The following is a 26,136-nucleotide window of genomic DNA, read 5'->3' on the forward strand; positions in this document are numbered from 1 at the left end:
ATACATCATGTACAGGTACAAGCACCCAATGATAAATGTAAATGCACTGTATAACTAAAATGTACCAAAAAGAGAATTTTTAAAATAAATAAATAAATAAATAAATGGTGCTGGGAAACTGGGTAACTACATACAAAAGTTGGATTCTAACCTCACTCCACATGTAAAAATTCACTCAAAATGGGCCATCAATCTAAATATAAGAGCTAAAGCTAGCTGGAGATGGAGGTGCATCCCCATAATCCCAACACTACGGGAGGCTGAGGCAAGAGGCTCACAAGCTTGAGGCCAGCCTGGGCAACATAGCAAGATCCTATCATAACACGGAATTTTAAAAAGGTCTGGGGATATAACTACATAGTGCACACTTGCCTAGCGTGCATAAAGCCCTGGATTCATTCCCTAGCACCATGTACATACACAAAGCAGAAAAGAATGAGTGTTGGATGTGAAAAAATAGGAGCCTTCAGACATTACACGTGGAAATCTAAAGTAAAACAGCCACTGTGGAAAAGTCTGATGTTTCTTCTAAAAGTTAAACACAGAATCACCATATGACCCAGCAATTTCATTCTTAGATATCCGAGAAAAATCAGACCATATGTCCACATAGGAACTTGCATGAGAATGTACATAGCAACACTGTTCGTCATAGTCAAAAGGTAGAAACCAAATGTCCATTAGTGAATGAATTGCGGTATTGGCACACAAGACTATTACTCACCTACAAGAAAAAATAAAGGACTGATATATGCTACAACCACGATGAATCTCAAAATTAATATGCTAAGTGAAAGAAGCCAGATATAAAAGGTCACATATTACACAATTACTTTTGTATAATATCTATAGAATAGACATCCACAGACACAAAAAGAAGACTTATCTTCAATCTTCAGTACAACTGACCACTTACTGGGTACAGGTTATTTTTCTTGGCTGCTGAAAATTTTTGAAACTAGAGAGTTGCTGGTTGCGCTACATTATTATTATTATTTTTTTTTTTGGTACTGGGGATTGAATTCAGGACCTTATGCTTTTGAGGCAGGCAGCAGAACCACTGAGCTAAATCCCCAGCCCTGCACTACTTTATTAATACACTACATGCCACTGAACTGTACACTGTAAAATGGCTATGTCCCAAAGAAATATGTGAACACTCATGTTTGTGGCAGCATCATTCGCAGTAGCCAAGAGGTAGAAGCAATCTAAGTGTGCAAAGATAGATGAATGGACAAATAAAACGTAGTATGGGCCAGGGATTTAGCTCAGTGGTGCCGCCACCTGCCTCTCAAGCACAAGGTCCTGAGTTCAATTCCCAGGACGGAAAAAAAAAAAAAATATATATATATATATATATATATGGGGTAGACATACAATGAAATCTTAGCCTTAAAAAGGAAGGAGATTCTGACCCATGCTACAATATGATTGAGGCCATTATTTTTTTTTTTTTTTTTTGGTACCAAGGATCGAACTCGGGTCCTTGAGCCTGTACAGCAGGCGGTGGAACCACTGAGCGAAATCCCCGGCCCAAGGCCATTATTCTAAGTGAAGTAAGCCAAACACAAAAAGACATACTGTATGATTCCATGTACATGAAGTAGCTAGCTATGTCAAATTCACAGAAACAGAGGCTGAGAGGACAGGGGAGTGGAGGGTTGTTGTTTAAAGGGCACAGAGTTTCAGTTTTGCAAAAAAGTTCTGTTTGTATGGCTGCAAAACAGTAGATTATAATGGGCCGGGGATTTATCTTAGTGGTTTCGCTGCCTGCTGTGCAAGTGCAAGGACATGAGTTCAATCCCTGGTACCAAAAAAAATAGAAAAGGAAAAAAAAAAAACAATAGATTATACTCAATGCTCCTGAGTTACACATTTAAAAATTATTAAGTTGGTATGTTTTATGCTATATGAATTTACCATAATATTTTTAAAGAGAGAGAGCCCTTCCCAAAAAGTAATAGTAAGAACAGAGAGAGCCCATGTACAAGACAGAAGGTTCCATCACTGCATTTGTGAAGTAACTTGCTACTTCTGTTCTTCCTATCCCCATTGGGGAAACAAGAAAGAACTACGCATACTGCATTACTTCGGCTCCAACAAGAGAGAACTGCTCTTTCTGGTCTTCCTTTCCCAGGAAGTACACCAAGCTGATCCTCTGCGGGACAGCGATGGCATGCTCAGGGTCCACAGAGTCCCCATCATGACGGACACATAACAGCCAGCTTTCCTCCTAGGCCTTCGTCATCCCTGAATTACTGAACGTGACATTCCAAGCCCACACCAGGGCTGACACATGGATGAAAGGGACAACAGAAGAGATGAGACATGACACGCCAGAGAGCCTCGACCCCCTCTGGTAGCTCTGAACAGGGAGGCAGAGGACCATGAGCCGACAAGGAAAGTAGGAGCAGCCTTCAGTGCACAGCCTGGAAGAAAGTGGGGACCTCAGCCCACGAATGCATGGAACTGAATCCTGCCAACAACCCGAACAAGCAAGAAATACTGTCTTCCAATAAGGAACATGGCCCTCCTGACACCTTGATTTTACCCTAGTGAGACTTGAGACTCACAGAAATGTAATGGAACATAATAAACGTGAGCTGTTTTACACCAAAAAGAAAGATTACTTGTGTTAGCGATGAATGAATTTTGCTTGAATTAAAAAATAAAAAGATAAAGAACTGTTTCCAGGAATGTGCTTTGTAGTAAGATACTAACAGTATCTTAGGCTAACAGTAGACTGACAACACAAAATACAACTACATTTTATTAAGTTCTACAAACCCCTAAGGGTCCTCTATTTATAAGAGTCCATGGGACAAAGGAATTACAGAGTTAAGCGTAATGAAAATACTATAGGTTCAGAATGTTGCACCACACCTTGGAGAATCTGACTGCATGGGCATGCTGGGCAGCCTCCAACTGAGACCTGGTCAGCTGCAGCTGATCCTTCAGCATGTCAACCTCCTTCTGGAGCTTGTCGGTCTGTGCCTTTGCTTTATACTCTGTGTGCAACAGAAAATCTCGTTAGAACACCATCTTTACAAGACTCAACTGAAAACTTACGGGGCACAATCCTACTAATAACACAAAGGCAACTGCTCTTACTTGGGATATTATTATCTGTTTCATCCCACGAACCCATGTTTGTTCTTTAGTGTTTACTGAGAGCCCTTCATATGACTGGGGAAAGAATTAACTATTAGTAGATTCCTTCAGCCACTGTGTTGAGATTGGATTTGACTCACTGGCTCTCTGAGCTCTGCTAGAGGTGCCTGTCTCAATCAGAGGAGGGAAGCAAAGGCTTCCACGCCAGGTGCCACCATATTGAAATCGCTATGGCCACCATTCTTCCAGCTCCCACCAAACTCTCCTGGAGACCCCGTCAATGCTAATACAAGCAGTGGGCTGCCATTCAGAACACAAACTCGGGCCATACCCTGTCAGCTAGGGCAAAAGCAAGAAACTGAAAAGTTGTAAAAGGAAGCAACAAGTGAAGGGAAGAATATTTATGTACATGTACTTACATGAAGATGTACACATGACTGAATGGATATACATGTGTCTGTGAGTGTAGACATGAAAGGTATGGAAACCAAAGTAGAAAGTCAGAATCTCAAAGATGATCTGAAGAAATAATACTCATTTCAGAGTTCGAAATACTCTCTGAAACGAGTATGATAGAATAAGATACTGAAACAGAAGAGAAAGAAGGTCAGTTTCACACTGAAGAATGGTAGATTAATTAAACTTTTTCATCTTTCTCATTTTTTCCAACATATTGTTATGTTCTATCAAAATGGTCCATGACTTACAAATGGAATTGTATTCTGTTCCCACAAACCTTAGCTATTTCCTAAATAAATCAATTTACTTGAAATGGGCAGGAATGGAAAGAGACTCCCCCAAAATGGAGGAGTAACAAACTAAGTAGATAAACCTAGATACTGAAAACATTTATGGTCAGTGAGTGTTTCTGAGGTTAGTGCAGCAGAAAGCTTTCATCTGCTCATGGAAAAAGAAAACTTACATTCTTTGCTTTGACAACATTTAAATAGTAGTAAGAGTCCTGGTTCCTTGGTAAGCCACAGAATCCTCTCCTCTCTCGCGCATTTTCATCTCCACCTCTATAGTCCAGTTAGTTCCCACTGGCACCCAAACACATCTCCCACATCAAACAAAACAAATTTCCCTTAGTCCCACATTTCGATTCAGATGATGCCTCTGTCCCTGCATCCTGCCCAGAAAACATTAGTGAAATCTACATCCATACCTGATAGAACTACTCCCTTACAATTCTCAGCTCAGCTCACTCAGAGCTCTGGTCCCTACCAATCCACTGCAGCTGCTACATCAAGGTCACCCATGACCCCTTGATAACAACAGTCAGTTCCCTACCTGCACCTTGTTCTGTGCCTCAGGAACATTATATACACTGGACCACTGTCTCCTAGAAATACTTTGTTTCCATAACAGAACACTCTCCAGATCTCCCTCCTGCCCACAGACGCTACTTCTCAACCTCCACCTGCTCTTTCTGGGCTCTAGTGTGGGGAGAGTCTTGACGCTGCATCTTCTGTCCTCCACCTAGGTGACCTCAGTCAGCTCAGCTCTCCTCCAGTGACGCCCAGATTCCTTTCTCCAGCCCAGTCTCTCCCTTCCTGGAGCTGCAGACCTCCGGGTGCCCACTTCATAGCTATTCTACGTGTGATGTAAATGTACCTATTGGCAACACAAGCTCCCCAGTCTGCTTCCTCCGCCAAGCCACTGCCCACTCCCAGCCCATCACACTGAGCGTCACCACCGTTCACATTTGTTCCATCTCTGCCTCTCGCTCTGACTCATGTCTCTAGACTCTGCCCAATACATTTCCTTTCATCTTTATCTCCCCCTCTGCCCTGCAACCATCCTGGTCCAGGCTACTTCTCTCACCTGTGCTTCTGTGTACTACTCATCCTGCACCAACTGTGGGCCCTGGAGTCTATTCTCCATGCACAGCTAGAGGGACCACTTCAAGGGAAAAATTAGATTGCAACCCTCCCCCACTAAAAGCCTCTAGTGGCTTCTCATTATGCTAACCCCAAAATGCACATTCCAGCGGGAGCCTTCACAGGCTCTACCCCTCCAGCCCCAACACACATGGCTGCCTTCCTCACTGTGCTCTGCCGGCCTCCTGTTCCTCTGACACACTGTCTGCCCCCTTACAATCAGTGTTCCCTGCACCTCCTCCTTTCTCCCAGTTCGCACCAGGCTGGAGCCTCATCATCATTCTGGGCCCTGAGTAGCTGTGAGTTGCTCATGAGGCTTTCACTGACCACCTAGAGACACTCCATCCCATTCTCCTGTTTTATCATCTTCATCGCGTTTGCTAGCATGTGAAAAGAATTTCTCCTTTATTTGTGAAAGCACTTCCTTTGCCCCTCCATTAGGATGTAAGACTCCAAAGAGCAGGACTTCTCCATTCAGCTTCTGGCTGTATCCTCAGCACCTATAGCACTGCATGCATACAGTAGGGGCTCAATATTTACTTCCTGAACGAGAAAGGACTGAGGCTTTCTTTTAAAAGGGATTGAGAAGTACACCGGGGCCCTGTCTCACTGAAAACAAGAAGAAGAGAACAGGGAGAAAATAGCTCTGAAATAGATCTCATTCCTTACCAAGGTGAGCATCTTCAGGGTGGCGGCGTTGAACATGACTTTGTAGAAAAGCACGGTTCATAAAGGCCTTGTCACAAAAATGGCACTGGAAAGAAGAAAGCAACAAATCCAAGTGTCTGTAACTAGTGTCTTCTTGCCTGACTGCAGCTCAAATTCAGGTCCCGGAAGTACTGCCTCTTGGGGGCTTTCTCCTCCAAAGATACCAACCTGGTGAGGGAGAATAAAAGCATGACTAAGAAGGGCCAGGGAGTTAGCTCAGTGGTGCTGCCACCTGCCTCACAAGCGTAAGGTCCTGAGTTTGATCCCCAGTAGCAAAAAAAACAAACAAACATGACCAAGAAGATAAATATAAAAATCAGGTTGTTCTTCCCAAGCTAAACACAAAGCAGCATATAGGGAAATATCTCTTGACAGTTAAAGTAGCCCTTCTGGTGCTTTCTGGAACCCCAAATGCTGCTTCCATTAGAATAGTGGCTTCCAGGGCCCGGGAATTTAGCTCAGTGGTGCTGCGCCTGCCTTGCAAGTACAAGATCCTGAGTTCGATGCCCAGTACCACAAAAAAAAAGAAAAAAGAATAGTGGCTTCCACACTGTCACCACCAACTTGTTCATGACACTCTGGCCATGCTGGCTTCTTTCTGTCCCTAAGCCTGCCAACCTCAGGGCCTTAGCATTTGCAGTTCCCTGCCTAATTTTTCCCAGACCTTCCCAAGGATGGAATCCTCTTGACATTGGAGATGTCATCCAGGGAACATTATCTATCCTGAGGACAACATCAAATCTTCAGTAAGATCTTCCCAGGAGGTTCTCCAGCCAGTCTGTCACATTCCATTGTTTTATCTGTATCACTGTACACCTTACCAATTAATATCTTCACACTTATTTACTTCCTTTGTTCATTGTCTCCTGCTCAGTCCCTCCAAGTTCCTGGACCCAGTCTACCTTCTTCACAGCATTTATACAAGACTGAAGAATGCTTAGAAGTACCTGGCTTACTCAAATGAATTCTCTGAGAATAAAAAAAGAAATTTGACCAATATCTCTATTTTTTTACTTTTACACTGATTGGCATGTTAGGCAGAAATTCGACTTGTTTCATCTATATGCTCATCCCTGGATTATGCTGAAGTACATGCTGGATGTCATGTATTTCATTTGTGAATATTTAAGAATGTATATCCAAAAGAAATGGACTTTCTTTCAATCAAAATACAGTAACGGGGCCGGGGATTTAGCTCAGTGGTTCCACCGCCCGCCTCGAAAGCGCAAGGTCCGGAGTTCGATCCCTGGTACCAAAAAAAAAAATGCAGTTTTGAAATAGGCTTCAAGTAAGGCTTACATCCCACAATTGGTTGGTTTGTCTCTTAACTGTCTTTTAGTCTACAGGTTCCCCTCCATCTCTCCTTTTCCCTTGCTGTCTTTCGCCAAAGAGATCTAACACTTGTCCTGCAGGGTCTCTGTCTGGTTTTTGCTGTTTCACCTCTGCTGCACCATTTTAGCATGTTCTTTTCTCACTGATCTCCGCAATCAGTGTGATTGCTTCTAGACTTCAGCTTTGGGTTTCCCAACACCCTACCATGTGGCGTACTTCTCTCTTAAGCTCCTTTCAGTCTTCCGTGCTCATGATGCGTGCTGTGGCTCACTCACAGGCCCAGAGGGATGCCTGCACTGCCTCTGACATAAACATAGGCTCCAGAGCCATGTGCAGCATTAGAGCAAGGACAAGACAGGAAACCATGCCTTTCTCTTTCCCTGTCCTTGCTCCACACAGGTTCCCAGAAGGTGCTCTTAACTATGCTGCAGCCTTTCCAACTTCAATTCCCTCAGGCTACAAAAGGAGAACAGGGGCCAGGTATTGTGGCGCATGCCTATAATCCCAGCACTCTGGGAGGCTGAGGCAGGATGATCAGAAGTTCAAGCCCTGCCTGTGCAACAGGTGACTTAGTAAGACCTTTTCTCAAAATAAAAAATAAAAATAAAGGGCTGGGGATTTAGCTCAGTGGTTCCAATGCCTGCCTCGCAAGCACAAGGTCCCAAGTTCGATCTCCAGTACCAAAAAAAAAAAACCATAAATTTTTATAATAAAATGTTGAGACCAGGGATTTAGCTCAGTAGTTCCACCTGCCTTGAAAGTGCAAGGTCCTGAGTTTGATCCCCCGTACAAAAAAAAAGAAAATGCTGAGAAAAAAAGATCAATATATGACTGATGCTACATTTAAACAACAAATATCACAGACACTCTAAAAGAAAAAAGCCTTCAAAAAGGAAGTATCAAGGCCGGGGATTTAGCTCAGTGGTTCCGCTGCCTGCCTAGTAAGCACAAGGTCCTGAATTCGATCCCTGGTACCAAAAAAAAAAAAAAAAAAGAAGGAAGTATCAGCCAGGTGTGGTGGAACACACCTGTAATCCCAGCACTAGGGAGGCTGAGGGAGGAGGATCACCTTGAGTTCAAACCAGCCTAGGCTGCATAGTGAGACCCTGTCTCAAAAAAAAGGAAGCAAACATCTTTAATATTTTCCAGTCTTTAGTATCTAATTGTGATTTTTCAAAACAAAAGGAAATGGAGGTAAAGAGATACAAGGTTGAATTTCTGAGAAGTGAAGTTAATAATACAGGCTGCCTGACCATTTTACGAGACAGTGTTCAGACTTCAGATATTCTGTCCAGGTGGAGAAAAAAACCTGAAATAACAGTAGTTACGTGACTTTCATATTTCTCTACAAGTTAATTCTGGTATCTTTTATGTGACAGGACATTTTTCCCCTCACTTTCAAGTTTTAGCTAAAATAAAATAATATGCTAATCACTGTCTGTCAATCCCTGTTAACAATTTCTAATCTAACCCGTAAGAGATGGAGATTGAGATCAGAAACATTTGATTCTTTAAGTCCTGTTTCTCTATAAGAGAAAGTTAGGAAATACACACACTGAAAAATTTAGGAGTCTACTAATTCATTTTGAAATGGTTCAGAAGTAATAAAAATATACAAGAGGAGCTAGAGGGAATACAACAAATGTAGCAGATGTTAATAATTGCTGACTCAAGGTGAAGGACGTATCAAAGTCCTTGGTACTATTCTGGCAACTTTTTATCACTTTGAAAATATTTCAAACTTTTTTTAAATGAGAAGAAACCCATAAACGGAATCATATTTTGGGTTGTTCAGGAGCTGACCTCAAGAGCAATTTGTACAGGATTGATTTTTTCATACAGCGGATGGAAGAGGAAACAGGTTTCCCAATCAGCATGAAGACAACACAACACTGGGCAGTTAATTATTAATTCCTGGGCCGGGTGCAGAAGGTCTTGAACCAACCCTGTCTTCTGTATTGCTTAAATATGCTGTTTCTTCTGATGCTCGATACAATCTCTGACTAGAAGGGGCGGTGCTGCAGGAAAGTCCCTTAAATGGCAACCGGGTTGTTCCGGGTCCTGGTTGGGGACCACGGCGCAGCTTCTCACCTGATAATAGCTGGCTTTGGCCTCGATCATCAGCTGCTGGGTGGAGATCATCTTCTTCCTGCGCCTACACTCCTCCTTGAGCAGCTTCATCTCCCCCGCCTGCTTGGCGAGCAGCTCTTTGCTCTGCTCGCAGTCGCCCAGGCTCTGGCGCAGCCGCTCCTCCAGGGTGTGCAGCTGCGAGGTGAGGAACTCCTGCGAGTGCATCAGGTACTCGATGGTGAGCTGCGCCAGGCGGATGAGCTTCAGCAGCACCGGATCCACCCCAGAGTGGCAGTGCGGGCACTTCTCATCCTCCAGTTTGCAAAAGGTGATGTTCATGATGTTCTCCTGCAGCGTCAGCACGTCCACGGCTCCCGCCACCTTGTCCACGTCGATGGCACTCAGCCGTCGCCAGTCCACGCTCTCCAGCCGCGGCCGGAACTGGAAGAAGGGCAGGGGTCCCCACGCCGCGCTGGAGGCGTGACCGGGCATGGAGGCCGGGCCGGCCGCAGGGGCATCTGGCCCCTCGGGGCAGCTGGCCAGCGGGTAGTAAACGTGCTTCTGGAAGGGCTGTAGGGGAAGAGACAGCGCCGCAGGAGGCGGGGTTGGAGGCGGCAGGCAGGCTAGGCAGCGGGGAGTCCTGGGGAGCCTGGCCACCCCCAGCCAGGCATCCCCGGACGCGCTCTGCTGGCCTCTCGCCTCTTACCATGCTTGCGAGCCAATCCGCCGCCTACGCCGCCACCACGCCCTTGCGAGCGGGAGAAGGCGGGTCCCCCTCCGCTGCGGCCGCCAGAGGTCTGGGCGTCCAGGACGTTGCTATGGCAGTGCCTGGCCAGGAGCGGGAGCAAACTGCGAGCGCACGCGCCTGAGTTCGGTCAGCGGGCGCCCAGGGCCCTGTGGGACCAGAAAAGACCTAGTGGACCAAACCGAGGAGACACGCCCGCTGCCCACCGGGAGAGGGCACCTCCGGGCTCCCAGGAGCACCACCCTCCTCCTTGGCCTTTGGGGCTGAAAGGTGCCATGTCCTTAGACAGGCGCAAGGAGCCCCATCCCCAGGACTTTCGGTCCCGGCTACCATCCTCTGGTTATCCATCCACCCCTATGCTAGACTTAGGTATTGAGATTAGAAATATCTATTTATTCGTACCTTTTACACACAATTTGGACAACATGTAGCAACAAAACTATATAAAATTAAATGAGGCCAAAGAAAAATCTGGAGTAATAGTAATGTTCCACATTTCCATGGTGGTGGTGATTGCTGGGGATTATATATATTTGTAAAATTTATGAAACTGTAAGCTTAAAATTAAGGGTGTATTTTGTATATTACACCAAATAGTTTTTTTTAATTTGAACTTGTAATTAATCACATGTGATGGCGGGCTTTCTAAATTTCTTGTTTTGGGGGACAGGCTATAGGTTTGTAGTTCAGACTGGCCTTCAACTCAGTGTGTAGCCCAGGCTGGCCTCAAACTCACGGCCATCCTCCTGCTTCAGCCTCCCTAGTACTGGGATCACAGGCGTGTGCCACCGTACCCAGCCAAGGCACTATTATTAAAAGAATTTTTGGGGCCCAGGGATTTAAGCTCAGTGGTTTCGCCGCCTGCTGCGCAAGGGCAAGGATCCAAGTTCGATCTGCAGCACCAAAAAAAAAAAAAAGATTTTTTTCTCCCTCTGTGGATTGACAATCTAAACATAACATTCTGATAAAAGTACAAAGCTGAGACCTCCCGGAGGTATAGAAGGGCTCACTCCTCTTTCCAAAAGATACTGTCAAAATGCTGAAGGTAAAAACAGAGGGGAACGTCAACTATCATCAGCCGTCATCTGTCATGCTTTCCTTACAAGGCCACCGTATTTACCTTGCAAACTTGCACGGTGGCTGCATTCTATTCTCTAGAGAAACTAAAGTATTTCTAGCAGCGACTTGCAGACCTCAGGCCTCTCATTTTGGGAGTCTTCTGAAGGACACTCGTGACCGACAGAGAGATCAATGCGCTGAGGAAGGTCCACACATTCCTCAGTCCGCCCGGGAGTCCCTGCTGGGACCAACCATCAGGAATTTTTTTTTCTTTCCTAAAAGCCAGATACGTGAACAGAAGAAAGGAAAATACAATTCAGAGTAACTACAAGCAAAGTTGTAATATCAAATATTTGTACCACTTTCCAGATGTTGGGAACAAGAAATAAACCCATAGGAAAAGCATCCAGGAAATAAACCATATAAACCATAAATCCACACAACATCTAATGAGCCTTTATAAATAAGAAGAGAAAAGAACTATTAACGACTCTCTGTTGCCTGGCACAAAATTTCTAAAAACAAAGATAGGCTCAAAGTTTGATTTTTCCATTTACTTGCTGCCTGACCTAGAATCAGTCTGCCAGCCCTAGGCCTCAACTTCCCCATCTGTTGAAAGGCGTCGCGATACCGACCTGACACGTCTGTGGGCTCGGGGCTCCATCCACTGGGGCTGCAGGATCAGCGGGAACGAGGGCCGTGGTTTCTCTCGCTCACCGACGTATCCGCAGCACCTAGCGCAGAACCCGCACGGAGAAGGCGTTCAGAGTGCGCCCAACCGGAATGAAGAACGGTCGAACGGATTAGCCGCTCGGTTCCCGGGCCCGTACCCCTCGGTTTTCCCTGCTTCTGACAGAGAACCCTTGCCTCACAGGTAATCGTGGGTGCAGCCCGCACGTCCCCACCGCGATCCCGACAGGGAAGGCCGCGGGCCCGAGCACCCAGGTGTCTCCGTTCGCGGCCACCACTCCAGCCTGGGGCGTCTGCTGTTGGCCACCCTTGCCCTTCAGGTCGGATCTCGGCCCCAAGATGGCCGGAACAGGAAAGAAGGGGGCATGCTTTCCTGTTCCCTCCGGCCCCATCCCACGCAGGGGCCCCAGCCCTGCGCCGCAAGTGCCCTCCGGGGCGCACCGCACTACGGGCCTGCAGAGCCCGCGAAAACAAAGGCTGAGGGATGCGGGGTCCAATGGGGCCTCGGCGCCCTTCCTCAGAGGACAAGCTGGCAGTGGGGTCTGCAGCGGCGCGGATCGCGGCCGACTGAGGCGGGAGGAGGCCCAGCGCGGCCAGCATGGAGATGCCGGTGCGCAGCGAGCTCCGCGGGCGGCCGGCGCATCCCTGGCCTTGGCTCACCCCAGCTGCGCGCTCCTGGGCGGGTGCCGGGCGCTGCAGGAGGACGGAGCGTTACAAGATCCAGACCCCAGGGGCACAGCTGGCGCCTGCGGGGCTCGCTGAGGCCGAGGAGCAGCCGAGCCCGAGAGGCGGGCCGGTTCTTTCTTCCAGGGTGCAAGACGAAGCGTGTCTGGTCTGGGCAAGTCGTGACGAAGCGAGTCGACTGGCGCCGCTCCGGCCCTTCCCAGATTCGGGTCCACGGGAGCCTCAGGATCCCCCACCCCCCTCCCGCCCCCTCCCCTCCGCGAGTTCCTTCTGGCCGCTTCTCTCGGCTGCTCTGCTCCCGGCAGCGGGGTGGGGCCGCGCGGGTCAAGCCCCCAGCGCTAAAACGCGCTCCTCCAATCCGGCAGCTGGCGCCGACACGTGGTGCAGCGGCGCCCCTTGTTGCTGGCGCGGGGTGCTAGTCTGGGAAGGCTTTCCGAAAAGAAATCACATTGACTCTTACTCTACAGTTAGCCTGGCCGTGGGCTAATTTCCCACAGTGGCCATATGTGGATTCTCTTCCAAGAAGGGATGCGTTTTAACCGCAGAACTCTGCAGATGAAACGGCCCTCCAAGAGGCTATCCGTTGCAGTCCTGCATTCGAGTGACAAGGAAAACAAAATTGGAGACTTTGTCAGCACTCTGGGATTTAAATCCACGGCAGTTTCTGGCCACTTTAGGATGAGAGCCATGGATCTTTTTTGGTAGATTATTAGGGAGTGGGAATTGGGGGAGACATCCTGGGTAACGAGTAATGTGACTATTTCTTTACAAAATTGGGAACACATGATCTGATAATGGAACAGAATTCAATATTTTAAAATAATAAGTAAGTCAGGAAGTATCATACAGCACTTTCTCAACCATGATGTTGACTCAGAGTGAGAAATTTGAGTTTATTTTTACAAAATCTTAAAGATTACTACAGCAAAAACATGAAACTCAACTTCTAAAGGACTAGCTCCAGAATATTTACTGGACAATACATCACTGTAAAGGTATTTTTCCTTGTCTATCCAACAACGGGAGACTAATTCTTCTCAAACCCACATGGAACATTCACGATGATAGAACACATTCTGGGTCATCAAAAACACTTTAACAAATGTAAAAGAATGTAAACGATAAAAAGTATGTTCTAGATCACAGTGGAATTAAACTAGAAATTGATAGCAGAAAAACAAGTGAAAAAATCCCCAAATATTTGTAGATTAAAAATATATTTTGGTATGATACAGGGACCAAAGAAGAAATCTCAAGAGAAATTTACAAGTACTTTGAGCTAAATAAAATGGAACTTATCAAAATAGGTGGGATATAGGAAAAGCAAGGCTTAAAGGGAAATTTGCTTGTTACAGACAAGTTACTAAGTCTGACCCACAGCCAAGAAGATTAGATTTGCCTCTGAAAGGATGAAGTATCAAAGATTTTGAGAATATGTTTTAAAACCATCTGAATAACCAATACCATAACTTTCCTGGTGTGATTTAAAGTCACCCAAAGGTTTAAGTGAGGGACACTTGGTCTCCATATGGTGGTGAGAGATGATGAACTCTTAATAACTAGGGCACAGTGGGAAGTACTCAGGGCATTGAAGATAAAACCCTCTGGATTCCTAAACTCTCCTGAGAGCAGTTACAAAGAGCAAGCCTGATCCCACCCAGCTCTCCGGCTTCTTGTTTCAAGTTGTGATCCTTTTTCCTGCGTACCCTCTGACATCTGCCGTGGTGTCCTTGCCTGATCCAGTGCTATGCTGTTCAGACTCTCACCTCTAAAACTGTGAGTCTTCATAAGTACCCGACCTTGAATCATTTCATTACAGTAACAAAAAGCAGACTAATTACACTCCCTTTCTTGGATTATTCCCTAGTGGTATAAGTAGTGAAAATGGCCACGTCCCAGTTTCAAGTTTCTGTTGACCATTAATTTGTTCTCCTGAATGACTCAAGTCTAGTAGATGGATTAAAAACAAGATAGGGCTTGGGATTTAGCTCAGTGGTTCCACTGCCCCCTTCGCAAGCACAAAGTCCCAAGTTCGATCCCCAGAACCCAGGTGAGAAAAAAACAACAAAAAACAAGATAAAACTCTGAAGGCTCAAGACAGGTAGTTCTGCCCTAGTATTTGAGGTGGGCTGAGATGGAAGGGGTTATAAATTAGATAAGATTATAGTAAAACAAAATGTCATGCTTTGGAGTCCCCTGATTACTTTATCACTACCAGATATTTGTAGATATTTTTTGGAATCTAATTCCCAAGGCCATGATTCTTTCTCTTAGCATTTCCAAGACCAGTTACCTTTGATGGTTAGCAATTTCCTCATAGTCTCAGGCACCCTGAGCTTCTCCTATTCCCTTGTCTTCTCGGAGCCCATTTCAGTGGCAGCTCCTGTACACAGCATTCCAAGGCCAGAGGGCTTTTTGTAAAGAGCTTCTTGTCCCCTCAGTAAGTAGTTTAGAATTAGTTCACTGCACCGTCTTGCTTCTTTCTTGAATGCGCCTTCTCACTCTACAGAGACTAGGAAGCTAAAAACCTTGTATCCATATTTTCTAACTCTTCTCTACCAATGCAGTATTTAGCATTACCCCAACCCATTCCACTCCATCTGACCATGCTAAATGTTTATGCTGGTTGTCATAACAACAGTGCGGCTTGGCTTCTGAAATTATTGCTTTCCACATGTAAAGGTGGCAGTTTCCTCAGCCAAAATAGGCAGAATGATGATAAAATTCAGAATACTTGCAAGGCATGGTGGTGCATGCCTGTAATCCCAGTTCTCTGGGAGGCTGAAACAAGAGGATCACAAGTTTGAGCCTAGCCTAGGCAACTTAGTGACTTAGCAAGACCCTGTCTCAAAATAAAAATTTTAAAAAAGGTCTGGGGATGTAGGCTTAATGTGAAGGCCTTAGGTTTAATTCCTAGTACTGCCAAAAACAACAAACAAACAAAAAAGGGATAGTTTGAGGACTTCAGATCTGCTAAGTTGTTATTAAACCTTCCTTAGTCACCTGGAAGACTTGTTTAAACACAGAGAGCAGTGTGCATCCCTAGAGTCTCAAGATCTTGCAGAGGGGCCACAAAATTAGCATTTTGAACAGGTTCCTTGTGTAACTGATGCCATTGGTTTGGGGAGCACACTTTTAAGAAGTCTTGCACTGAGTTTTCTAAATCCTCTTAGATGTTGCGACTCCTACAGATATAGGGAGTATGACATAGGAATCCTACAGCACCTCCAAGTAATCCAAATAATATAAGGGAAATATAACTCCCAAACTGCTAGATGTCCAATATGCTGAGTTCATGTTCTCTAAAACTGAAGAATGAATTCTAGGAACAGAGATTAAGAGTAGGAAGTAGGGCCAGGGATTTAGCTCAGTGGGTCTGCTGTCTGCCTCGAAAGCACAAGGTCCAGAGTTTGATCCCCAGTACCAGGAAAAAAAAGTGTGTAGGAAGTATTTATTGAGAGAAAGGTTCTGTCTAAGAAATACAGAAAGGATTCTGAGTGGGTGGCCTGGAGCCCTGCTTCTCAAGGGATTTTTATAGAGCAAAGCCATAAAATGAGGCAAGGACAGGGTGGGACAAAACATTAGCCAATAAGATTACAAGTATGGTTGCTTTGGTAATATTTATCCAATGGAAAATCACAAGGTGGGTATGACTTGGAACAAAACTATGGTCAACTAATATGATTATGAATATAGTTGCTTAGGTAATATTGATTAAATAGGGATCAAATGGGAAAGGGGAATAGAAATCAAAATAGAACTAACAAGGATTTTCAGGGAAGGAATGAGCTAGAGAGGTTTTGGTCTCTCACGCAAGGTGATTGATGCCTATTTAGAATATCAATCATTGCAGTTCATCCCTCGGGGAAGTATGTGTGTGTAGTCATTCCTCTTTGTCTTGAAGCCTGACCTTCAATGAATGCACCTCCAGCCACATATTGTAACATGATCTTATTTTTTTTTTTTTTGGTCCCGGGGATCAAACTCGGGTCCTTGCACTTGCGCAGCAGGCAGCGAAACCACTAAGCTAAATCCCCGGCATGATCTTATCTTCTGCACTGACTCTTTGAGGCCCTAGCTCTGTTTGACTGCCTATAATATTCCTAACTTAACTATCTATAAGGATAAAGCAATAATGCACAACAGAGCAGGGCTTTGCCCCCTCCCATGCTTTTGCCATAAAATGTTCTGTTCAAGAAATGTAACCATTTGTGCTGTATGATGTTCCTGCCCATATATCAAAATGTTCAATAATTGTGCTGCAGAATGTACCTCCCCAACATATCAAAAGTGTTTTGTTCTGGGTGGGGATTTAGCTCAGTGGTGCTGTGCCTGCCTTGCAAGCCCAAGGTCCTGAGTTCGATCCCTGGTACCAAAAAAAAAGTGTTATTCAAACAAACATACAAACTGTTTGTATGTGCTACAGAATTTCTACCTAAGCTTTCGAGAATGTTCTGTTAACTCTGCCCCCAAGAGGTTCCCCTTCTAGCTATATCTCCCAGCCTAAAAGGTTCCTCTCAACTTCCTCTCCCCAACTGTAAATAAGCGTACTCTCATTGCAACTAGGGGCTGAGAATTCAGAGTGCTTAAAACTTCTCTATATCAGCCAGTTAATAAAAGGTTTTTCTCCACCTCTTTGAGTGGCTTTCAGATTCTTGTCTCTTCAGATGGCTGTAGATGTAACCCAGAGCTGTAACACTTGGCAGTAACACTGAGCTGTCTCACTTTCCTCTAATAATACTACTTGTCAGGATCCACATCTTCTGGTTCTCTAACCCTCATGGAGAAGACTTCAAAAGATTGTGATCCTAACTCCTAATATCAGTTTCTGTGTCTGGTTTTGTATATGCCTGGTCTTGGAGCTTTAGATAAGAATTGACTTTTTCATCAAAGTCACAGAGAGGATCACAATATCTCTGAGGTAAGTTTTTAGTTTTGTTCTTATTCTCTTAAGTTTTATATGAAGTAAAAAAAAATAACCATCATACCAAGTTGTCCAATATTCTTCATCCCTTTAAATTGATCAACAGTGACAGCTACTTAGCTAAGAGCTCCAACCTTAGTGGGTGAACTGTCATTCTGAGTGTTAAAGGGAGCTTCATACTAGCCCACTAATTCCTCACATTTCCAGGAGGTTGCCTATTCTCAGGCACCAAGTTCCATATTAGCTAAGTTTTTATTTATTTATTTTGCTTGTCAATAACAGAAACTTACTCTCTATTAAAGGGTGCAGTTACTAACGGGATTTTGGACAGCTTACACTATCAAAGGAAAATTTGAACAATCAAACCTCATGAAAGACAGTGTGAATTTTAGAGTTCTCTGTAACTTTGGGACAATCTCACCACAACAAAAGTAATTCAGCCCCATCCACCTTAAAACCTGCTCAGTACTCAGATTCCAGTGAGAGACAATGTAATGCACTTAGGTTGGGTCATGTTTCGGATGGGCCCAATGGGTGGTAGAGGCAACAAAATGGTCTGTGATGGAGGCACCTATTAATGATGCTGTACCCAACAAAAATACGTGGAATGGGAAGTGACAATTTCCCACAGGTTTTTCTTTTTTTTAAACAGGCATACAAACTGGTTTTTAAAAGCAATGGTAGTAGTGGGAAGAAAAACCACAAAACTGACAGAAACAGCATAAAAGGAAATATAGATGGCAGAAGGGTGTGGATAACAAAAATGTCCTTGAAGAAAATGCATGTGACACCTGAGAAGTTTCTGGTTGGCTTCATCCCCTACCTGCTTTACTCATTCTGGTTCCCTCTACTTGCCCTTCTTGAGGCTGGTTTTAAGCAGAGACTTAGTCGACACTGGGCTCAATACTTATGGAGATTTTCTTGGGACATACACTATCCACAGGCCTCATCCCAGGAATAGCTTCCATATATCTCAAGACCTGTGGCTGGGCAGGGTCATTGAGAGGTGAGGAGTCTTTAAATCAAATAATCCATTCAGATGTTCTGGATTTAGGTCATAGCAAGGGATACTGGCTTATTTGTGTGCCAAACATCTGTTTCAGCCAAGCTCAACATTTCTGACTAGATGCAACCTCCTGGTGATTCTGGGTTTACATTTATGGGACACTGAGATTCCAAGATCAAGAAAAGTCTTCATGTGTCCAAAAACCAGGATGATACACACCCAGAACTAGTTGTAGCCAGCCCTGAGATAGCAATTCAAAGTCAAAAGCCCTGGTAAAACATGGCAGGGGAGGCATCCTCCAGACAGCACAGCCACACAGAGGCAGAAGAAAACAGTGGCTCTGCTTAAGGTTGCAAAGACAGTACACTTTCCTTTCTTTCTCTCTTTTCTTTTTTTGGTACTGGGGCTCAAACTCACGACCTTGCACTTTTGAGGCAGGCACGGTGCCACTGTGCTACATCCCTGGCCCTCAAAGACAATGCATTTTTATGGGGAACTGGTGTAGCAGTAGGAAAACTGGCTATTGGCCAGTTGCCTCTGGCAGCTCTGATGAAACAGGCAACTTCCATTCCCCAGAGGGAAGAACTGTGGTGCTGCTTTTCAGAGTACCAAAGCTTCTTTCCGCCACACCTCACTCTGCAAGAGCCAAATTTGTAGACTACTGCTGCTCCGACACCTGGCAGATGTTCTCTTTCTCATGCAGCCAGGAACAAGTGGAACTTTCTCACCAAAGCTTCCTGCTTAGCATACTACCTTTGAAATTTCTTGTAGGATCATTGCATCAGTCTCCTCCAAGATCTTCATAAACTGATTGTGGTTTTTACCCTACCTAGAGAATTTCAGTTTGAAAATCCTTGGCCAGGAAACCCAGCTGGATTCCAGCAAGTTCTTTTCCATTTCTCCAACATTTTCAACTTCTTTAGTTCAACTTGTTCCTCTGAATTGCTCTTTTCCCCCAATTAACATGACCTGACAACCATTTTATGTTCCAATTCTGAAATGGTCTCTCCATTTCTTTCAGAGATTTCCTCTAAAAAGGCAGTATAAACCCTGTAGTCTCTTCAACAACCTGGGCCAGGTCTTGGCCAATTGGTTGACTGGTGCCTTGCAGCAGGGTAACTTGAAGGTCATGCTTTTCATTGCTAAAGGTGACTGTCCTGCTAAGCCCAGCTGCCACCATTTGCTGGGTTCTGGTCACTTGTCTCCTTGACTTTGGTCACCTACTTGGTCTGGATCCCATGATGGATAGGTCATTTCCACTGGCTGCACTTGGGATGGATGGATATTAATCAAGAGGTGGAATGCGATCACTTGGTACCTGGGGGAGCTGTGGACCTTGCCTGTTCCCCCCCACACCCCTTGCCCATGGTCATATTTTTCTTAGACTCTAGCTAGATCCTTTTGCTTGCTTGCATAAAAGAAAATTTATAACAGAGGTCCAACAAATCAACCTTTCGTGCCCTCTTGGCTATTGGTCCTTCAGAACCTAAATAGCTACCAAAAATATTTTAGCTTATATTTTTATATTACAGTTGAACACTAACTGAATGAAAATAACCTGATAAAAATGAAACATCATTCAATGTGTTACTGGGTTTTGGGGTGCGGGAATCTCCTTCTGGAGGTGTTTTCTAGGTTGTCTGGCCTGAGCAAAGAATTGGTCAAGACAAGCAAAAATGGTAGTAAAGTTTTATTAAAGGTAGGAAAAGAAACAGGCTCTGCAGAGCAAGTTTGGGCCTAAAGCATGAGGGTGGCCCATCCATGCAAGAGGGAACACGGTGGCCAGAACTCCTCTCTGAACACACTGCTTATCTTTTTTTTTTTTTTTGTACCAGGGATTGAACTCGGGTCCTTGCGCTTGCAAGGCAGGCAGTGGAACCACTGAGCTAAATCCCCACCCCACACTGCTTATCTTTTTACAACTCATTTTTCATACAGTAGCCCCCAAATTTCAGCCTTTTGCGTAAAACTCTGGTGGTTTCCTGTTTTCAACAACATAAGATTAAAACAGCCGTTAGTACCCTAAAAGTCATGACAGACAGTCCCTAACTTAAAATAGTTCAACTTAATGGATTTTGACTTTATGATAATATGAAAATAATATAAATTCAGTAGAAAGCGTACTACAAATTTTGAACCCCCCCCCCCAGCTTGCTCTAGGAAATGTGATACTCTCTTGTGATGCTGGGCTGGGTCGTGGGCTGCAACTCCTATTCAGCTACAGGATCAAGATACTCTGCATTGTGTTGCTGAGCTATGATGTGCAGTAGATTCTATGTGTGAAATCCATTTTCCATTTCCAGTATTCTTAACTTATGATTAGCTTTTTAGGATGCAACCCCATCACAAGTTGAGGAGCACCCTTCCTGTCTCCTTACATCACGTCATACCACTGTCTGCTATGTTTATTACTCTGTAGCATACTGTTCCTAAAACACACTAAGATTGTTTGCACTTGGTATTTGCTTTGTCAGGCTCCTAAAATGACTGGATCTTATTAATAACTTAGGCTTCATTCACGTACACTCACCCTCATTCATCAGCAGTCCTATTGGCTGTGCTTCCAAAATATATCCCAAATACAAGGTATTTCTATCTTCACCATTACTGCCCTGGCCTATGATAATCTTCTAACTGTAGCAGATATATTAGGGGTTATTATTATCTGTGTGTATCAACAGACTTCCCAGTGTCCTTGAAGTTCTGTGGCATCATGTCAGGAGTTATAGCCAATGGAAATGTAAATGATGAGTCACTTCTCTATCTAGGATCTTTTTTTTTTCTTCCCCATGTCTGGTTATCTGTAAAACCTGGTATGGAGATGGCAGAGCCACAACAGATACATCATTCACTACTTGTAGGGAGTTATCCTGGAGTGTCTTAGGAGCCGCCCCAGACTCTGAGTGCTTCTGTATTTTTTGTTTTTCATATTTTTTGTTCTGCTCTATTTTAGTAATTTCCCCAAGACTTCCTTTGATCCATGGATTATTTAGAAGTGTGCTGTTAGCAAGTGTTTGGAAATTTTCCTATTTCCCTTCTGTATTGATTTCTAGGTTAACTGCGTCACAGTCTGAATGTATTTATGATTTTAATACTTTTAAATGTCTTAAGATTTGTTTTATGACCTAGGATGTGGGCTACTGTGCCAAGTATTGTGCAACAGAACTCTAATCAACTTGAAAAACTGTAATTCTGTACCCATTAAATGTAGTTCCCATGACTCCCTCCATCCCCTGGCAACCATTCTATGTTCTTTCAGAGTGTGACTACTTACCATATGAACTCTAGCTTTCTGATAGTGTTTGCATGATACTGTTTCAACCTTTTCACTTTAAAAAACTTGTCATAATTCATATGATACAATTCATAGTTCAATGGTTTTTAGTGTTTACAAACATATGCAATCATACCCCTACTTAATTATAGAAATTTTCATTCCCTCAAAAGGAAACTTTCTTTTTATAGTAGTCAGTCTTAATTCCTCCTTATTTCCAACATGTGAGTACTACTAATCTTTGCTGCGCCTCTATGGAATTGCCTATCCTAGACATTTCATATAAATGGAAGCATACAACTTCTCTTTTAGTGACCAAAATCTTTCAGCTAGCATAATCTTTTTCAATATTCAAACATATTGTAATACTTATATTTCATTCCCCTTTATAGCTTAGTAATATTTCATTGCATAGGTTTGCCACAGTTTCCTGATTCTTTTGTTGGTGAACACCTGAGCTATTTTTTTTTTTTTTTTTTGAGACAGGGTCTGACTACGTAGTTCAGACTGGTCTTGAACTCACCATTAGCTCAGGTTGGGCTTGAACTCATGGTTCAAGGAATCCTCCTTCCTCCTAAGTGCTGGAATTATAGGTATGTGCTACCATGGCTGGCTTCTATGTTTTGGTTTTATTAACATATTGTAATGAACTTCATGTAGAAGTTTTTTGTGAACACGTTTTCAGTTCTCGTCTAGGAGAGGAATTACTCAGTCTTACAGTAATTTTGATGTTTATTGTTTTCTAAAGTGGCTGTGCCATTCTACATTCACAACAGCAAAATATAATTGCTCCAGTTCTCCGTATCTTCACCAACTTCTGCTGTTGTTCATCTTCTTGATAATGTTATGGATGAAAACTGGTATCTCACTGCGGTTTTGAATTGCATTTCCCGAACGGCTAAATGTAGATTTAGATTTCAGATTTAACGTAGCGCAACTTTTCATATACTTACTGGCCATTTTTGTATCTCTTTTAAGAAAGGTCTAGTCAGATACTTTGCTCAGTTTTAAATTGGATTGTCTTAGGGCTGGGGATTTAGCTCAGTGGTTCTGCTGCCTGCCTTGCAAGCATAAAGGACCTGAGTTAGATCCCCGGTTCAAAAATAAATAAATAAATTGGATTGTCTTTTTATTCCTGAATTGTAAGAGTTCTTTATATATTCTGGATACAAGTTTCATCAAATATATGATTTGCATTTTTCTTCAATTTGTGTGTTTCATTTTCTTGATGGTGACCAAAGGTTTTAAGTTTTTATGAAACTTTATTTTTTCCTCTTTTTGGTGTGTTACCTAAGGCTTTATGTAACTGCAGATTACACTTATTCCTGTTTTCTTTGAAGAGTTTTATAGTTTTAGGTTTTACATCTACTTTTCTGATCTAATTTGAATTATTTTTTGTGCATAGTGTAAGGAAATGGTGTAAGTTTATTCTTTTGCACGTGGATATCCTAGCATCACTTGTTGGAGACTATTCTTTCATTCAATTGTCTTGGGCTTCCTGGTAAAAACCAATTGACCACAATATAAAGCATCCTTTTCTTTTTTCTTCTTCTTCTTTTTTAGACAGGGTCTTGCTTTGTAGTTCAGGCTGGCCCTGAACTTATTACGTAGCCCAGGTTGGCCTCAAAATCAAGGCAATCCTCCTACCTCAGCCTCCCAAATACTGGGATTACAAGCATGTGCCAAGACACCTAGTTAAGATCAACTTTTTTTTTTTTTTGGTACCAGGGATTGAACTCGGGTCCTTGTGCTTGCACAGCAGGCAGTGAAACCACTGAGCTCAATCCCTAGCCCAAAGCCAAACATTTTTAAAGACACCAGCCATTGTCGTTTAATTTAGAAATTTAGAAAGTTTAAGTTTACTCACTGTATATAAAATATCCTATTGTTGATTTCATATAAGAAAATCGGAAGACATAGCATTGTCTTCAAATATAGATCAGCTTGGCGTAGTGGTACATGCCATAATCCCAGCTACTTGGGAGTCTGAAGCAGGAGGATTTCAAGTTTAAGGCCAGCCTAGGCAATTTAGTGAGACTTTGTCTCAATTTTAAAAAAACAAAAAACTGCAAAAACATAGATCAACCTGGTCAATACAGACCAATCTTCAAAAATTATATAATAGTCTCAATGTTGGATATATCATAAAATATACTGTTTTAAATTTCTTGCTATTAAAATCACAGGTGAGATATAGGGGCCGGGGATTTAGCTCAGTGGTGCCAGCGCCTGCCTCGAAAGCACAAGGACCCAAGTTTGATCCCCGGTACCAAAAGCAAACAAACAAACAAACAAATCACAGGTGATCTAGATTACCATACATATTTAATGTTTAATTTTAGCTTTATAAATTTAAGTAGTTACCTAATTTTTTTATCTTTCAAGGTATATTTTGTAAAATGTAGTTTTATTACAGGATTTATAGTTATATAATTGATCACTCAACACTGAAGACTTTCTTTCTTCCTGTATTCAGAACTGAACCCAAGGGCCTTTGCACTGAGCTACATATTATTTCATTATTTTGAGATAAGGTCTCACTAAGTTGCTAAATTGTCTAGGCTGGGCTCAAACTTGCCATCTTCCTGCCTCAGCCTTTCAGTGGTGGGATTACAGGCTTACACCACCATGCTGTAGGGAAAGATGAAGCCTAAGATTGCTGCACTATGATTCAGGCTGTGTGAGTGATTTCTGGTGGACATTAAATCCAAGTAAGCAAGATTTCCGTGCAGGCACACCTGTCAGTCTCAGTGTAAATAACTGGTATAATCAAGGTCATTACTGGCATGTTGCCACTGTTGTGCAGATACCCATACAGCACATAGCTGGACTAGCCCGCAGGCTAGGGGGCCTGAGGGCTGCCACATGAGTGTGGCCAGCTGAGCTGAACAACTGAGATAAAGGCAGGTTCAGACTTTCCAAGAACTGTCTCTTCTGGCTTCCCAAATCTCAAGTGAACCTCCCTAGTCTGAACTAGTGACAAGACACATGCCCGGCTGTTTTCATTTTCTATAAAATAAGATCTATCATCATCTCTTCAATAATTTTTAATTTCCCTCCTCAGAACTTAAGCTCTGGTGCCTTTTCCTTGAGGTCAGAATCATAGGCAGCATTCTAGTGAGAATTCATAGTTTAGGAGTGCTGTAGTTTGTTTACTAAATTCTTTCCAGTATTCACCATTTTGTTGGCTGCTTTGGCCAGAAGTACTTCATTTGCATAACATCTTCATTAATATTCTTGTGGCCACTGAAATAGTGTGTCATCTTTTCACTCACACTGTTTTGTAATATTATGAAAAAGGATGGAAGAAAAATCACAAGGAATTCCTGAAGTAGTCTCTTCATTATTCTGCTCTTGTTATAACACTACCGTTTACGGGAACCTTCGCCTGTTTCAGGAAACTTCAAACCTTCAGGGCTATCAGAATCTTCCCCAGTCCCTTAGATGAAGATAACTTACATACTAACTGGAAATGGAGTTTTCTGGATCTGAATCTTCTGCTCTTTCCCATTATACAATGCTGCCTTCCCCACTGCTCATCAGAGACTCATTTTTCTTCAGAATCATTTCTTTCATATCAGCCTCTTTTGGAATAGAAGCCTTTCTCTGGTTATCCTCCTTAGTGTCTCTTCAGGAAAACACAAATTCACCATCCTACTGATAATTCATGAGGGCTTCTAAAGCACATGGTAACGCTGCAGGTAGCAAATATACTCTCTTGGGGGAAAGCAAAGAATGCACTTGAGAGTGTTTCACAACAACAAAAATCCCACCATTTTACTACACGTAAAGTCACCCTGGTGTACCGTGTGTTTCCGCCAGAGGACAGGGCCATCAACAAGCTTCAGGCTAGAGAGAATGTGAACGCTATCTTGATCTTTATCTCTTGAGTCCCCTCCTCTGAGCAAAAGATGCCACATCCATTCTAACGGGTTTCTCTTCCAACTGACTTTGCCTCTCCAGCCACTGTCCCGTCCTAGTGTCTTCCCCACAGGATCTTCCAGGACTGTTCTTTTCTCTGGCCGCGTAGGCTGGCAGGGCCGCTGGGGTGAGGGAGCGCCCTAGTTTCTCTGCCCTTGTTACTCACCTGCCTCAGGTCAGAACGTGCTTCTCTTGGGGTGCCCCTGAAACGCTTCCGACTCTTACACGACCTTACTTAACGGAGCCCGGCTTCTCCTTATCGCTTCTTGAGTCTTCCCTAGCTCGGCAGGTTTTTGTTCCCAGACGCTCGGCGGGAGGCGGTGTTTACTAGCGTATGCCCAGGCCTCCACTCCAGTCCTCAGACTTCCTGCGACCCTAGCCGGCCTTGGCCTTCCGGACGCGGTGGCCGAACCCTCCCCTCCAAATCCCACACCGGAAAACCTCGAAGCGCTCAAGTCCTTCGAGCGCGCCCGGGATCAGCCCAAGAGGGCTCCCGCGGCTTGCGCATGCGGACTCGGCGGCCGCAGCCCAGATTCCCCAGCCGCCTCCCTCCGCCCGGCGCGGCGGCTAGGATCCCGCTGACAGCTCCACCACCGACGAAAGCAGCCTCATCTCGCGCTTCCACGTTATCCTATCACAGGAGGGGCGGGGCGGAAGCCTCCGAAGCCAATCAGCGCCAACCACGACCCAGGCGCGCCCGCTCGCTCCGCGGCCAGGAGGAAGGCGATTGGC

The 26,136-nt window shown here is 44.0% G+C and overlaps 1 protein-coding gene and 1 pseudogene across 9 annotated transcripts in view; both read right to left on the minus strand.

The window, feature by feature from the left end:
- Dzip1 (DAZ interacting zinc finger protein 1) overlaps positions 1–12,394 on the minus strand; it is a 54,354-nt gene extending 41,960 nt beyond the window's left edge. For all 8 annotated transcript variants that reach the window (XR_002391235.2, XR_002391234.2, XM_087193037.1 and 5 more), the window contains exons 1-7: positions 12,256–12,394; positions 11,541–11,639; positions 10,967–11,180; positions 9,808–9,995; positions 9,123–9,671; positions 5,661–5,745; positions 2,884–3,008 (exon numbers count right to left, since the gene is read on the minus strand). Coding sequence is in view for 6 of the 8 variants with exons in the window: in XM_087193037.1 (XP_087049163.1) it covers positions 2,884–3,008; positions 5,661–5,745; positions 9,123–9,671; positions 9,808–9,810 (762 nt within the window). In the remaining 2 variants the exon portion in view is untranslated. The remainder of the gene's footprint in view (positions 1–2,883; positions 3,009–5,660; positions 5,746–9,122; positions 9,672–9,807; positions 9,996–10,966; positions 11,181–11,540; positions 11,640–12,255) is intronic.
- Positions 12,395–16,451: 4,057 nt separating this feature from the next.
- On the minus strand, positions 16,452–26,047 carry LOC147823540 (BAG family molecular chaperone regulator 1 pseudogene; annotated as a pseudogene). The gene has a single exon (XR_015443742.1). The product of XR_015443742.1 is annotated as a BAG family molecular chaperone regulator 1 pseudogene (transcript).
- Positions 26,048–26,136: the final 89 nt, after the last annotated feature.

Source organism: Heterocephalus glaber, unplaced genomic scaffold (genome assembly GCF_053883595.1).
Source record: "Heterocephalus glaber isolate CG9 unplaced genomic scaffold, H.glaber_assembly_v1.0 deba00001577, whole genome shotgun sequence".
Lineage (NCBI taxonomy): Eukaryota > Metazoa > Chordata > Mammalia > Rodentia > Bathyergidae > Heterocephalus > Heterocephalus glaber.